Source organism: Drosophila grimshawi, unplaced genomic scaffold, assembly GCF_018153295.1.
Source record: "Drosophila grimshawi isolate 15287-2541.00 unplaced genomic scaffold, ASM1815329v1 contig_1367, whole genome shotgun sequence".
Classification (NCBI taxonomy): domain Eukaryota; kingdom Metazoa; phylum Arthropoda; class Insecta; order Diptera; family Drosophilidae; genus Drosophila; species Drosophila grimshawi.
In genome coordinates this window covers 11,008,688-11,024,089 of record NW_025062889.1, presented here as the reverse complement: position 1 = coordinate 11,024,089, position 15,402 = coordinate 11,008,688, and the positions used below count along the sequence as shown (strand labels likewise).

Here is a 15,402-nt window from a genome sequence, read left to right as displayed (position 1 = left end):
ATTTAAGAAACCACATCCAGAATATCACTGTGTAACCCTATTTAAAAAATGTTCTAAAATTTGGAAATATTAATATTATTATCATATTTTATTCTATAATATGTACATTATTATTATATTTTAATTATTTAATTTGTAGTATTTTAATTATTTATATACTAATAAACCCATAATCAATTTAGAGCATTAACGGCATTTTCAATTGCCAAACAATTCAAATTACAAGCACAAATATCGTTCGAATGACCAGACTTACAGCATACAAAGTAGTCGATACTTATTCGTGTCCATTTATCATTTATCATTTATGGGACCACCAATCGCACGTTGCATCGCATTTTTCTTCAACTAGTGAATGCAAATATATCGATAGCTGCTCTAACAAACATAAGCCTGAGCAAGGCTGACAACTCTGATCGGGAATGACAAGTACAATTTGCAGGGAAAACATTCGACGCCGCAATTTTGCTTGATTTTCACAAAAAATACGTAAATTCTAAAACTAAAACAAAATGGTAAGTTCACTTAAGTGGGCAAATAAATAAAAGTATGTGTAGTGCAGGCAGTTCAATTGAAACAAACACACACTTATATATAATTAACTAGCATGTGCAATTTGCTTAATCACGGCCACTATTTGATTTTTTGGTGCTTCAATTTTTCATTTTTAGGCGCGTCGCTATGATTCTCGCACCACGATCTTTTCGCCGGAGGGTCGTCTGTATCAGGTGGAGTACGCCATGGAGGCGATATCGCATGCCGGCACATGCCTCGGCATCCTCGCCGAAGATGGCATTGTGCTTGCCGCCGAATGCCGCAGCACAAACAAATTGTTGGACAATGCGATCCCATCCGAGAAAATCTACAAATTAAATGAGTAAGACTTGAAAAATCCGTAATTCGCATATTTATTGCTAATTTAAATTCAAAGGAATATGGTCTGCTCTGTGGCTGGGATTACTTCGGATGCGAATGTGCTGACGTCGGAGCTGCGTTTGATTGCCCAACGCTATCAGTTCAGCTATGGCGAGGTGATTCCCTGTGAGCAGCTCGTCTCGCATCTGTGCGACATCAAGCAGGCCTACACCCAGTACGGTGGCAAGCGTCCCTTTGGCGTCTCGCTGCTGTACATGGGCTGGGACAGCAAGTATGGCTATCAGCTGTATCAGTCCGATCCCAGCGGCAACTATGGCGGCTGGAAGGCCACCTGTATTGGCAATAATTTTGGCGCCGCCATTTCCATGCTGAAACAGGAGTTGGCCGATAAGGATAACATTAAGTTGGAAGAGGCGAAGGATTTGGCTGTCAAGGTGCTGAGCAAGACATTGGATACCACAAAACTAACGCCGGAGAAGGTGGAAATGGCTACGTTGCAGCGCATCAACAATGCTACCGTTTACAATGTCCTCGAAAAATCGGATGTGGAGAAGCTAATTGTGAAATACAATAAGTTGGAGGCGGAGGCAGAGGCGGCTAAGAAGGAGAAGCAGGCCCAGCAGTCTAAATCATCCTAAGCATTCTTCATTACTCTCTTATCCTTGGTACATATTTTATTTGTAATTCTAATGGCAAACTGAGTTCATTTTGTAAGTGAAATAAAATTTCAAAATTATGGGATAGAAAATGCAATTTAAAAGCCAATCACGATATTACTGTGCCGATGTGGCAATTCGAGCGAGTTGGCAGCTCTTGTCGCAAGAAATGCGCTAAATATTACCCTTTTATTGTATGCACCAAAAAAATAAAAAAAAATACCGTACAAAACATTTTGTGGAAATTCCGTCGCTTTTTGCAGTTTTCGCTCCCAAAAAAAGTTAAATATATTTGTAAAATTAGTAAATAATCGGTTTCCCATGACGGAATAATACGCGTCTAGATTACGCGCATCGGAAAACCAATAAAAGCAAACGCATAGCCATTTTTCCTACGCAGCAGATCATCATTGAGCGCGCGTCTGTATGAGCGCGTGTGAGACAGTGTGCGTGCGTGCGTGCGTCTGTATGTGTGCGTGTGTGGATGTATGTGTGTGTGTGTGTGCGTGCGTGTGCCACAGAAAGTGGCAATCAGGCAAGCAGCAGCAATAGTTAAGTGTACATATATACATATATATATATATAGAAAGAGAGAGAAATATTCGTAAATCATTTGATATTTGTATAGATTTATGCAATAATAAAATGTGCATGTGAAATATGTGAATCTGTGAAACCAATGGCAATATCTCAATGTTGTCAATACAGTGAAAAGTTGTGTAGAAGCAGCTGCAGCAGCGACGACATCCGCAGTAGCCGTCAGCGTTAACAACGTATAAAAAGCCAAAAGAAAATGAGGAAAATGAAATAACATCAAAGAAAAAAAGGAAAAAAAGAGCTGCGCTGTAGCGAGCAAGTAGAAGAAACGCGAAACACAAGCAAAGAAAAATCGAAATAATAAAATACACACATACGTACGTGTACGTGTACGTGTGCTGTATATATGTAGAAATTGCGCTTGTATGCGCGCTGCAAGTGTATATGTGTGTCTGTGTGCAGTGTATGTGTGTGTAAGTGAAACGTATAAATAAAATTCAGCCAAATGCAGAAACCAACAACAAAATGGATAACAAAACTACACAGTTGGATTTTAAATTACTGGTAATTAAATAATGTTTCCTATTAAATGCCCTGACCCTCCACCTCCCCGTGCACCGACTACTTAAATAAGTACATTTAGCCATACATCCACACACAGACACATGTTTGTTTGTATATGTAAGTCTACATTCCGTGCGACTATCAAATGAGAGAGTGGCAAAACAACGTGTAATGCGTAGGCAAAGAAGAGAGCGGGAGCGGAGCGCACATAGAGCAGCCAGCCGAAAGCAGAGAGAGAGAGAGGGAGAGATAATAAATAAAGTGAAGTACAGTGTGCACTAGCCGCTTATATTAAACAGTATTGTATTTAAATAATTAATTATTGTCATGTTAAATTAAAAATATGTAGTTTTTTATATATTTTTTCAAATGATGATCAATTAGTTTGGATTGTAAATATTTATAAATATTGGCAGGTTTCTTAACTAAGAGATCAGTGACCGTAAATATAAATAAAACATGAATCGTGATCCCTATTTTGTGTGATTCCAGAGGTCAATACTTATTATTTGGTATTTTAGCCCTGCTTTCGAGATTGGGTTGTCTTATTATTTAAAAAAGTTTCATTTAACCTTCTCGATGTTCCCTTTCCGTTTCTCGTCTCTCAATCGGTTCTTCTTGCACAATACCAACACACACACACATAGAGACATTTTGTTTGCGTTTGTGTATGAAGAACTTCCGCAGAGTGTGGCGCGCCCTTGTCCCCCTCTACATCGCCCCTTCCCACTCCCAGCCACCCACCTACTAACCCATAGCACTCCCTTTCCTCATTGCCTCATTGCCCCAACCCGTGCCACACATAATAGCATTCTTCTCTTCTATTTTCTATTTTTCTTTTTTCTAAAATGAATTGTAGTTTTGTTTCCCCCACTCCTCCCCTGCCCTTCCTTAATCCATAGAAGCCAGTCAGTTTTAGGTTTTAGTTCTCCCACTTTCGACCCATTTATTCCTTATTATTGTTGTTGTTGTGGGGCTGACTATTATTCACTTTTGTTTTGTTTTCCTCGTCGTTTTGAGAAAATATTTATTTTTATTTTTATTAGTTTATAACCACATTACATTACTTGAACACACACACAAACATACACATACACATACACACACACATAGCAAGCAATCTTATGCTTAATATGAACAATGACATTTACATACTATTAAATATGTATGTATGTATGTGTGTATGTTTGTTTGTATCTATGTATGTGTACACAAATACTACGAATACTACGAAATTCAACTTGTGCGCGCCACTCTGACTACAAATACAATAAAAACAACAAAACAGCGAGAGCAGCGGCAGAGAGAGAGAGAGAGAGTGCATGAATTTGATTGTGTTTGTGTTTCTGTTTTGTGTTTGTGTTTGTGTAAGGGGGAGAGCGAATGGACGAGCAAAGCACAAGTAAAAAATTGTAAACAGCGTGCACAGTGGTACAATAACAGGCTTCTAGCCTCTTTTTTCATTTTCTGTTCTTGTTGGAATGCACTTGAAGAAGAGACTTGTGTTTCTCTTTCTGAGGAGAGCGAAATCGCCAATTGGGGACTCCCGAAAACCCATTAAACTAAGTAGAAGACCAGTGTCGGGGAATAGAAATCCATTGCAGTTTGTTGTTGTTGTTTTTTTCATTAATTGAGCTTGCCAATTAAAACTTTTATCGCTTCTAATTGAGTTTACTTCGTCGTAAAGGAAAGAGCATTTTTTCGGCTTGTTTCTTGTTTAACAGTAAAACTATATTTGAACAACTATTAGCAAATACAAAAAAAATATATATAAAGTATAAGTTTTACTTAAAATCTTAATCTTAAATATCGCAATTATTTTACGCTGTTTTCTTTGTTGATTTATGATAAATAGTTTGGGACATTTAAACTACGCTCCACTGTATCTACACACATATACATGCATGCATTCGAATGTGTGTGTGTTGCTAGTTTTGTTTCGCTTTGCGCCAATTTCATTAATAAAGGAGGACAACGTAAATGCTATTTTTATTTGATTAGTAAAACTACGTAACTACATACATATATATATAAATAGACATATATATATATATATGTATATGTATATGTATATGTATATGTGTATGTCAGCTTAAATGCATGACTGTGTGTGTGTTGGTACACGTTGTGCATGAGCGCAAAATGTAAAACATAAGTTTTTGCTAAAAATGCAGCCGCTATTCTTGCCCCACTTCAGCTACAGCTGCAACGTTTACAGTTTGGCAACCTAAATAAGCATGCGCTATGTATGTAAACAAATACACCTCTAAGTATGTATATCTGTATGTGAGTGTGCTGTCACTCTCTTTCTATTGTATCTCTCTTCCCCTGTTGCGTTGCCGTTTTTGTGTTTGTGCGTATGTTGAACAGATATATAACAATTTATTAAAATGAACTAGCAGATAATGAAGAAGAAGCAGCAGCAGCTAAGTCCAATAAATCAAGACCAAATACATTGTATTAAAAATTAAACGTGTACATAAAAACAATTGGTTATTACATACCCTAATATGAATTATTTAATGTTTACTGTAATTCATGTTTTGTTCTCTCAGTGTAGTTAGATTTACGTATGCACATACGGTAAATCCCATTCTTTACAACGTATCTTGATAAATGACCGGCACCCACCCCCATTCCCCCCTCCATCCCACACACACACACACACCCGATAAAAGCTAAAATTTAGTTTCGTAGCAAATGCCAGTGCTTTGAGCTTCGTGTTACTACTTAAATGCGATAAAAGGAGGAAACAAAGATCGAAAGGCCCATAAATTTTGTGTAAGACAAAAGAACACAAACAAAAATTTCTGTACATGTTTCTTTTGTTGTTGTGTCGCATAGAGATTTTAAGCCTTTGTGCCTATGTTCAAATATTTGTACATACATACATATATTTTAATGTATGTGTATACTAAATATACATGCACTAACACATACTCGTGCACTCTCACTACATATCTTTTGTAGTTGCTGTGCTCAATTGGATTCAAAGTTATTTAAAGAACTTTTTACATGCAAATTTTTTTTATTTTTGTATTTTAAGAAAAGAATCCCTTGTTAGCTAAAGTAATTAAATTTCAAGCTATTCACAGTAACAGGTATTTAAAAATAGATATTAGTCAAACTAAAATCGAAGAACCGGTTTAAATTGCATATAAATGTGTTTTTTAATTATTAAATATTTTTCTTAATCCTTGTCTCTCGCTCTCTTTGTCGCTCTCTTTTCCTCTGTTTAAGATGCATATTGTTAAGCACATAGCAACACTGTAATGCGTACTCAAACGCACGTGGACAAATTAAAATTTGGCAACACTGTCCAAATGTCCAATACGAGCACAATGCAAAGAGAGAGAGAGAGAGAGAGAATATTGCCACCCCGACAGAAATATTTTATTAATTCCTAATTAAAACATTTCAGAAGCAGTTATTCCATTTTTTGCTTGTTCTTTTAATGCTGCTTAAATAATAAACACAACGGGGCTTTGGGAAAAATAAACATTTGACGAGGCAATAAATAATAAATAAGTTGTTTTACAGCTAAACATACAAAAATACACATATCTACATAGTTTAAATATTCCTTCATTTTAAATTAAACTCGATTCCTTTTTTTCTGAACTCGCTCGTAATTAGTTCTCGCAATTTGATAAACATCGAATTAATTTAATACTGCTGCTAAAATAATATGTATTTAAAAATTGCCAGCGGGGCTCCGAGTTGTGTTGCTCAGTGCCGTTGTCCCCATCCCGTTCAAACCTCCATCTTCTCAGTTTGCCGCTCACTTACTCTCCCTCTAGCCCCATACACACATATATATATATATATATATATTTCATGCCTTCTCTTTCTCCCTCGCTCTCTCAAAACAAATGTCAGCCAGTGGGTGGGTTGTGGGAGAGCAATTTAGAGAGCGCCATCATGTTTTTACAACTACAACTACAATAATTTGTTGACTCGCAGCTTTAACGCACGCATACACACACACACACACACACACACACACACAGACTCACATAAATATAAACATACGCCGCACACATACATACATACAATGTGTACATAATATACACAGAGAAGAGATGGCAACAATGTGGAATGGGGAAAAAGTAGCACAAATTGTGCGCTGTTTTAATTTCTTTGCTTCCCCTTTTCGTTGCTGCCATCGACGCTGGCAGCGAGCTATTTTTTTTATTTTTATTATTATTGTATATGTATGTGTATATGTGTGTCTGTATATATGTAGTCTGTTTTTATTTTTCCTGCTATTTTTTATACACGTTTTGCCTTTGCCATCTTCCTTTTCGCTATGCTGTTGTTGTGCTGTGCGCTAATCGTTTGCGTTGGCAGCGCTGTTGATGTCGCTGTCGCCGCGCTGTCTGCTGACGGGTTTCACTGAAGTCGACGCTGACGTCGACTGAAGCTGAGCTGAGCAGAGCGCGCGCTCTTCCCGCTCTAATTGCATTAAATTGTTTGGAAAATCATAATCAGTAATTGCATTTAATGACAGTTTTTTGAGAGAACATGTGTATATGCGCGTGTGTGTGTGTGTGTTTTATCTCTGTTCAATTTAATTGGAATGAAAAACAAACATATATTAAATTACATTACATAAGTAAATGCACATAATTACTTGATTTAATTGGAGCGTTTAATTAATTTGACCACGTGGCAAAGCTATAGCTCTCTTAGTTATCATCCTCATTCGTTGTGGTAACAAATTGGGGCAATCTAGCGGAAGTTGGTCATTTTTTTCAACGCGAAATTGTAATTAACATTTAATTGAGATGGTCAACAAGCTGCCGCACCTGGAAATCTGCCCGAGTCACTATTGAAATAAAAGAGAAAAAACTATCAATTCACATTTGAAATAACTGGTTAACATTCACATAGAGTTCAAGTATCTTGTGGACATATATTTGATTATACATATATATATATATATATATATTTATATACATTAATTCCCGCTTTAAAGACAGTCAGAAAATCGATACGAAAAAACCAGTTTAGTCGATGGTGTCACGGAAATCTCTTTCAAACCAAATTCCAACCCAATTCCAATTCTTATTCGCATTCACAGTTAGATTATAAATCTGACTTATTCTATTTAGAAATTCTAGTAAATTATCTAAAAGAAATTTTTGATTAAATTTGGAAAGAGTTTATAATATGAACAGGATGATGAAAATGATTTGATTAAATATCTAAAATTCAATTGCATTTATAATCTAATCTTTTTTTGGCGATTTCCTAAACGAATAGAAAAGTCTATTTTAATGTGACACCTACTTTTATTTATGCTGTAGCAAATTAAGCTGCATTTTAAACATGACTCATATTCGGATTTATGTCTAAACAAAATTAAAAATCGAATGGAAAAGCCCCCGAACAAAACTGGATTTCCCTAACAACTTTAACACTGGCTAACACAATATTCGTTTCTTATCTTTGCAGGTGGATCAGTCAGTGAATCTACTGGACAGTCTGAACGCAGCGTCGCGGTGCGATGCAATTAAGTTTCTGCTGCAAACGCTTAAGTGCAAATATCCAGAGACCTGCGACAGAGTCGTCAGGAGTCTGTACGTTAACAGTAGTCACAACAAGCCGACGACTGACAATGGCGCCGGTGCGGAGATGGAGGTGGATGAGGAGCAGAAGGAGAAGGTCGGTGTGCAGCTAGCGAAGAGCGAACAGTTGCAGCTGCTGCTTGCTGCCACCGCCATGAAGAAGGAGAAGACGGAACCGGGCACTGGAATCGGGGTTGTGAAAATCAAGCTAGAGAACGAGGATGAAGCATCCGCGATCGATTTAAATCAAAACTTTGAGAAAATTCTCTGCAAGGAGGAGTTTATGTGCCTCGACGAGGAGGATGATTTCGTCGATAATGATGTGGCCGATGCTGATGCTGATGACGATGCCGACGCGGATGTCGACACCGAAGAGAACTCATCTTCCATTGGTAAACATGGACTGCATCACTATCATCGCAACAACAATGTGAATGCCGGAATTGACGGACGACGAGATGCCGGCCAAGCTCTGCTAAACACCAGTGATGATCCACTCGATCTGATACACACGGTGAAGCGAAGTTATGCGGCGACATTCGCTGATGATGACGAAGACGACGATGACGAGGAGGAGCACGAGCAGGCGGCGGAGCACGAGGCGGATGAGCTGCTCTCGGTGCGACGTCAACAAAAGCTAGCGAAACGAAAGCGCAGCAACAACAGCAATCACATTAGCAACAGTAGCTGCAGCAGCAACAGCAGCAATATCATCTCACCATCTGTCCACCTGCTGTCCACACGTTCCACACGTCTTGGCGATGGCTATGTGTTCCACGAGGACAACCAATACACTTTGCGCTATCATCACAGCAGCGGCGAGTTCAGCGAACGGGCATTCAAGGCACAGTTTCGCCTGCTGTTGCGTCTGGCACTGAGTCAGCATCACAAGCCGTTCCTTAAGCAGTTCTATGAGAATTTTGTGATCACCGGCCGGTTGCTGGGCACCACGCCCTCGACACGGGTGCTAAAGGAGCTCCGCGAACAGCGCCTGGATGAGTGGCGACGGCAACGTGAACGCAAACTGTTGGCGAAAACTGTTGCCGAGGCAGCTGCAGCTGCAGCAGCAGAGGAAGCGGCCGCAGCAGCAGCAGCAAAGGAAACGGCAGCAGCAACAGTTGCTGCCCGTCTAGCGCTGGAACAGCAGCAGGAGCAGCAGCAGCAGCAGCTGCTGGAGCTGGAAAAGCAAAAGCACAGCCAGCATCAGCAGCAGCAGCAGCAGTTGGAACAGCAATTGGATGTGGCAGTGTCACCGTTGCAACTGCAGCCAGATCACCAGCTGAGATCCATTTCGTTTGGTGACTCAGAGCTGGAGTCGGAAACGGAATCGCAGCTATCGTCAGCGGCGCAGGAGATTATGAAGTTTGAGGAGTTCATTGATGATGGTGTAGGCGCAGGTCGTCTCATCGATGGGCTCGAAATGGAGCCGGAAATAGATGAGATGATGCTGGCGGGTGCCGGTGGCAGCGGCGGCGACGTCGGTGACGGCGCCGGCAGTGGATTGGGCAGCGTAACGGGCACCTGCAGCGGCAGCGGGAACAGCAATAGCAACAGCAGCGCCGTTCATGACAACGGCATCGCCTCCCTCCTCATGGACACCAGCCATGGGCAGCAGCTTCATTCGCACCATCTGTAAGTTTAACCCACTGAAATGAACATTTAAGCACCCAAAGAGTTCTCTAGTCGACGATTCCATTTTTTTATTTATAATTAATTTCCTCAAGTAAATTATGTATTTTGTGTACACTCAGAAAAAAGAACACGCTAATTTGTAGTAAATCATTAGACCTAGTTAAATGATATCCTGCGTAGAACGCTCAACTAGAGAACATTAGCTTAATTGTTTATTTTATTAGATTGAAGAATTCAATTATACAAATATTTGACATTTAAATCAACAGCAGCAGCAACAGCAGCAGTAGTGGTGGAAATCTTGTGATCAATGGCCTTACGTCAAGCAATATGCACAGCAACAACATTAATTGTAACAAGAGCAACAATGCGCTCAATCCACAGCAGCAACTGGCGCCTGACCATCCCTCGAAGCAGTCCGGGCCGCATACGGATCGGGATCGGGAACGGGATCATCAGGCGCAGATGCAGCCGCAATCGCAACAATTATCGATGCCACCAATGAGGAGCGGATATGGCATCGATGGCGTTGCGATGTCGGCGACAACACAGCTGATGGCTGGCACTGAGATTCAGCTGCAGAACGAATCGCAGAACCAGACTCAGAATCAGAACCAGAATCATTATAATTCAAGCAATAATCCGCTCTCAATGCCGCCCATCATTGAGCAAATGATGCAAATGCAAATGCATCAGCAGCAGCAGCAGCAACAGAGCCCATTTCCCCAGCATCAGCATGCCCAGCTGATGAACAATCGTCAGTCGCATCTGCATCCGCATCCGCATCCACATCCACATCCACATCCACATCCCCAGTCACATCCACACTCGCAGTCGCAGCCAACGACGCATTTGGGTGCAGCGGGGAGCATCGGTGGATCATCGCAGCTGAACTCATCGCTGGAGCTGGACGACAATGAGTTGTCCGGCGAGGAGGATGACGATGACCTGGACAATGAGATTGACGAGCTGGATGCGGCCAAGCAGCAGCTCATCGATGGCGGCAGCAGCAGCAGCACCTCCCTGCAAGCGCCACCCTCCCAGCTCGGCGGCAGCCATACGCCCGGAGGCAGTAAAAAGGACAAGCCCAGCTATAATTGTCTGCTGTGCCCCAAGTCATATCGGAAGCGCAAATCGCTGCTGGATCACTATAAGATGCATCCCGGCTACTGTCACGACTGTGGCCAGCCCAATGGCAACACCCTGGAGGTAAGATAAAACGCAACTTTGAATCATAAATCATTAACTAATATTATATTTCATGTTATTGCAGGAGATAATTCAGCACAATCGGACAATGCATGTGAAGGAGTTTCCGTTTGTGTGCGAGACCTGCGGCGAATCCTATTCGCGTCGACAGCAGTTCCATGCCCATGTGGAGTCGCACAAGAAGGATTTCAAAAGTGAGTCGAGCCGAATGTAAATTTCACCAAAGCTACCGGCAGGCGAATGCGCATTTTCTTTTTATTTGATTCTTGTATTTTTGTAATCAACTAAAGCTTTGCAACTAATGCTCAATTTTGTATCTGGATTTGCAGTCTTTCCGTGCGGCGAGTGCGGCCTGAAGTTGTCGCAGAAGAAGCTGCAGCAGCACTTTGAGGAGACCGGCCACAAGGCTGATGGCGCCATCTGCGAGGTTTGCGGCGCCGAGTTCCCCTCGAAGAATGCCCTCTATCAGCACATCATACGGGTGCACAAGCGTGACAATTTCTTTGAGTGCCACATTTGCCAGAATCGTTTCACGCTCAAGGCCAATCTGGAGCGGCATGTGCAGCTGCACACAGAGGTGAAGCGCACGTATGTGTGCGATATGTGCGGCTCCTCCTATTTTACATATCCCGCACTCAAGGAGCACTACAGCAACGCCCACGTCGATGTCTCCGAGTGCAAGTGCACCCTATGTGGCAAGAGATTTGGCTCGGCCAAGTCACTGCAACGCCATTTGCCATCGCACTCGGAGGAGCGGCCGCATTGCTGCAATCACTGCGATCAGGTAAATCAAAAAATCTTGCATCCTGTGTGATGAAATAATTATATACACATATGGGCAGTAAAATAGTTGTGCAGAATCTTTTGAATATCATGTCCAAAATACAATATATTAATTAGTAAGTTGAGAGTGAAACAGGTGCGAGTTGCATAAAATGAAGACAGCTAAGATTTGAATATATTCATTGTAGTTATATATGTTAAATTAACTAATAAAGCCACCAAAATATTGTCTCCACACCTATTTCACTGTCCAGATGTGTATACAAATTAATACATTTAAATTCTGTAATCACTATTCCTTATTCTAATATTTTTATTATGCAGACTTTCAAGTGGAAGACGCATTTGGTGCGTCACAAACAGACAATGCATGGGAATCAGCCGCCGCCACCCAAAAAGGGCAAACAGCGTTTCCCCAAGGCCAACGAAGAGGGTAAGTGCCGAGATGCATCCTCAAATCCTGCACATTTTGTAAACTATTCATCTCTGTTGATATTGTAGATATGTTGCCACTGCCTGATATGCCAGGGCCGCCGCCGGTGAAGGCTAGCAAAAAGTCAGCGGTCAGCAAGGCAAAGTCACAAGCAGGTACGGCAGCTGCAGCCGCCACACAGCAGCAGCAACAGCAGCAACAACAGCAGCAGCAACAGCAGATGCAGTCGGGCGTTGGGAAGGGTGGTAGTGTGGGTGCCACGCCAACACCGCCGCCACCATTGTCGACGACGCCGGGCTGCTCGCAGCAGGATCCGTTTAATGCCGCCATTGTGAGCAGCAACAGTTCGCAATCATCGACGGCATCCACGTCACAGCACTCGGTCTCCACGAGCGAATCTCAGCAGAATTCCATGTACAATCAGAGCTTTAGTGCGGACAAGTTGCAACAGCAGCAGCAGCAGCCTCCGACGCAGCAACAACAGCAGCAGCAGCAGCAGCAAAATGCGTTGCATCAACATCAGCAGCAGCAGCAGCAACATGCGGCAGCAACGCCACCACCAACGCAACAGCAACAACAACAGCAAGCGTTGCCCACTGCACAGCAGCAACAGCAGCAGCCGCCGCATCATCGCCATACGCCGCATACGCCAAACAACAGCACGCCGGAACTGCATCTGCAGCGGATGAACAGCTTTGGTGGGCCGGAGAGCCAGTTTCACTTTGAGCCCACCGGCAATCCAGCTGTCGGCTATCAGCAGCATCAGGTCTTGAATCAGTATCAACAGCAACAACAACAGCAGCAGCAGCAAGCGCAACAACCGCAACAACAACAGCAGCCGCCGCAGCCACAGCCACCGCAGCAGCAGCAACAGCATATGCGCAGCCACACGCCACAGAGTCCACATCCGCATCCACATCCACATGCGCATGCACATCCGCATCAGGCACAGCAGTTGCAACAGCAGCAGCAACAGCAACACTTTAGCTCGCCGCATCACATGCCACCAATGCATCACCAGCATCAGTTGCTGTTGCAGCAGCATCGTCACAGTCATTCGCCGCAGCATCCGCAACACTCACGCTTGCAATCTCCACAGCCACAGCCGTCGCCATCGGCCGCTGCGTCAGCAACACAACAGCAATTCTTGCAACAGCAGCAGCAACAACAACAACAGCAAGCGACTGACTCATGGGGCAACATGGGCTTTGGCGGGGCACCAAATACGCAGCCGGTCGAGCTGAAGGACAACAAGTTCTACATTGTTGACTCGACCGAGTTTCTCGGGCTTCCAATGAACGTGGGCGCAACAGCGCCGCCCACTCAGCAGCAAGCCGCTGTTGTCGTCGGCAACAAGCCGCAGCAGCAGCAGCAACAGGCGCCACAAGATCCCGCCTTAGCTGGCGATCTATTGGGCTTCCAGCACATGTGGCCGCAGCAACAGCCGCAGCAACAGCAGCAACAACAGCAGCAGCAACAGCCGCCAACAGCAGCGCCGCAGGTGAATCAAGTGGGGCCGGGAGATCCACACAACTACAATAATATTGGCAGCATTCTGACGAATCTCATCGATACGAATCCCACGCCTTTGGAGTACAACTTTGATTTAATGCCACAATCGCAGCAGCAGCAACAACAACCCCAGCAACAGCAGCAGCAACCACAGCAGTCGCAGCAACAGCAGGCGGCTCAACAACATCACAATGCTGGTGCTGCTTACGGTGCTGGTCTAATGCGGCACGGAGTACCAGCGGGCAACGTTTACTACGAGCAGCAACAGCATCACAATCACAACCACAGTGCGCTGAGCGAGCAGCAGCAGCAGCAGCTAGTCAGCGAACAGCAGAAGCACAATAGCTTCCAGCCATATCATCCACATGCGCATCCACACCCGCATCCACATCCGCATCCGCATGGACTGCAACAGCAGCCGTTGCATTCGTTGGCGGGCGCCACACACTTGTTGCCACCGCCACCGCCGCATGGCAGCGTCTATGAGCGTACAGCGCCACCAGTGGGTGTGGGTGTTGGAGTGGGTGTTGGTGGCTATCCCATGCTGGGCGATGATAGCAAGTCTGTGTTGCCGCCAATCAATGACTATATGCATCATATGCAGCAACAGCAGCCCGATCTAATCTACTATCCAGTGAAGAACGATTGACAACCAAAGTAGCCGGCGCTGGGTGGTGCGCAAGGGCAACAGCAACAGCACCACCTGCAACAACAACAACAACACAACCAGCATCATCATCAGCAGCAGCAGCAGCACCACCACCACCACCACAACCACTACGCGCATAATAATCATAATCATAATCATACGCGCTGGTGGCCAGCACCAGCAGCAAGTTTAGGCGCCAAGAGAGGCGATGTTTTTCATTGAAAAGCATTCACAAAAAACGCAAAAAAAAAACAAAAAAGAAAAAAAATTATTATAAAAGGAAATTATATAATACACATTTTGTTTAGTCTGTTAAGTGTGGAGGATATCAGGATGTCAGAATTTCAGCAGCGAGAAAAGTGCTTGTGTAGATAAGAAAACAAAGAGGATAAGATAGGGTTTTTACCAATAAAAAAAATTAATAACAAAATGTTATGCAAAATTCATAGAGCAATAACTTCTGAAGATCTTGGGGGTTTCGATGCTCAGTTTTATCTACTCCGACCGATCGCTATGATACACCTTGTATACATGCAATAAACTGAATTCAAACACTCACATTAAATCAAATATAAAGAGTAAAACAACAGCGACAACAACAAAAACAACAACAACATGACTACAGACATATATAAATATATATAAATAGTAGCGTGTAAGCTAAAACAAACAAAATGGAATAAAACACTATAAATAATTACGTAAATGAAATGTAATAAAAATATGTAGCCTGTAAGCATGTACTAACTAACAGTAACGACAGACCACAACAAACAAACCAACCAACAACAAACCAATAAGCAACTTTCGAACAAATTTTTGCTACATAGTTTATGCTTACTTTAACTTTAAAACAAATTGAGATGGACACAAATACGTACGTTGTTGATATATAATCAAAGCAACATTTACATATAAATATATATATATATATATATATATATATATACATACAATACATACGCATACAATGTATCCACA

The 15,402-nt window shown here is 42.6% G+C and overlaps 2 protein-coding genes across 2 annotated transcripts; both read left to right on the top strand.

Moving 5' to 3' along the window:
- The first annotated feature begins 380 nt into the window (after window positions 1-380).
- LOC6559934 (proteasome subunit alpha type-4) lies at window positions 381-1,612 on the top strand. The gene is made up of 3 exons (XM_001986419.3): window positions 381-515; window positions 672-877; window positions 932-1,612. Exons 1-3 carry the CDS (start codon window positions 513-515, stop codon window positions 1,512-1,514), a joined length of 792 nt encoding a protein of 263 aa, XP_001986455.1. The 5' UTR covers window positions 381-512; the 3' UTR covers window positions 1,515-1,612.
- An 838-nt stretch (window positions 1,613-2,450) lies between these two features.
- LOC6559941 lies at window positions 2,451-14,979 on the top strand. The gene is made up of 8 exons (XM_032735479.2): window positions 2,451-2,633; window positions 8,091-9,281; window positions 9,357-9,835; window positions 10,108-11,044; window positions 11,109-11,238; window positions 11,374-11,828; window positions 12,152-12,260; window positions 12,329-14,979. The coding sequence occupies exons 1-8, from the start codon at window positions 2,595-2,597 to the stop codon at window positions 14,419-14,421; spliced, it is 5,433 nt and encodes a 1,810-aa protein (XP_032591370.1). The 5' UTR covers window positions 2,451-2,594; the 3' UTR covers window positions 14,422-14,979.
- The last annotated feature ends 423 nt before the right edge of the window (window positions 14,980-15,402 follow it).

Excerpts from the sequence above, each read along its gene's own strand:
- LOC6559934 (XM_001986419.3), top strand. Across the intron at positions 878-931 it reads AAAATCTACAAATTAAATGA|GAATATGGTCTGCTCTGTGG; the intron begins GTAAGACTTGAA and ends TTAAATTCAAAG.
- LOC6559941 (XM_032735479.2), top strand. The coding sequence starts at position 2,595 with ATGGATAACAAAACTACACAGTTGGATTTTAAATTACTG. Across the intron at positions 11,045-11,108 it reads CCAATGGCAACACCCTGGAG|GAGATAATTCAGCACAATCG; the intron begins GTAAGATAAAAC and ends ATGTTATTGCAG. Across the intron at positions 12,261-12,328 it reads CCCCAAGGCCAACGAAGAGG|ATATGTTGCCACTGCCTGAT; the intron begins GTAAGTGCCGAG and ends TTGATATTGTAG.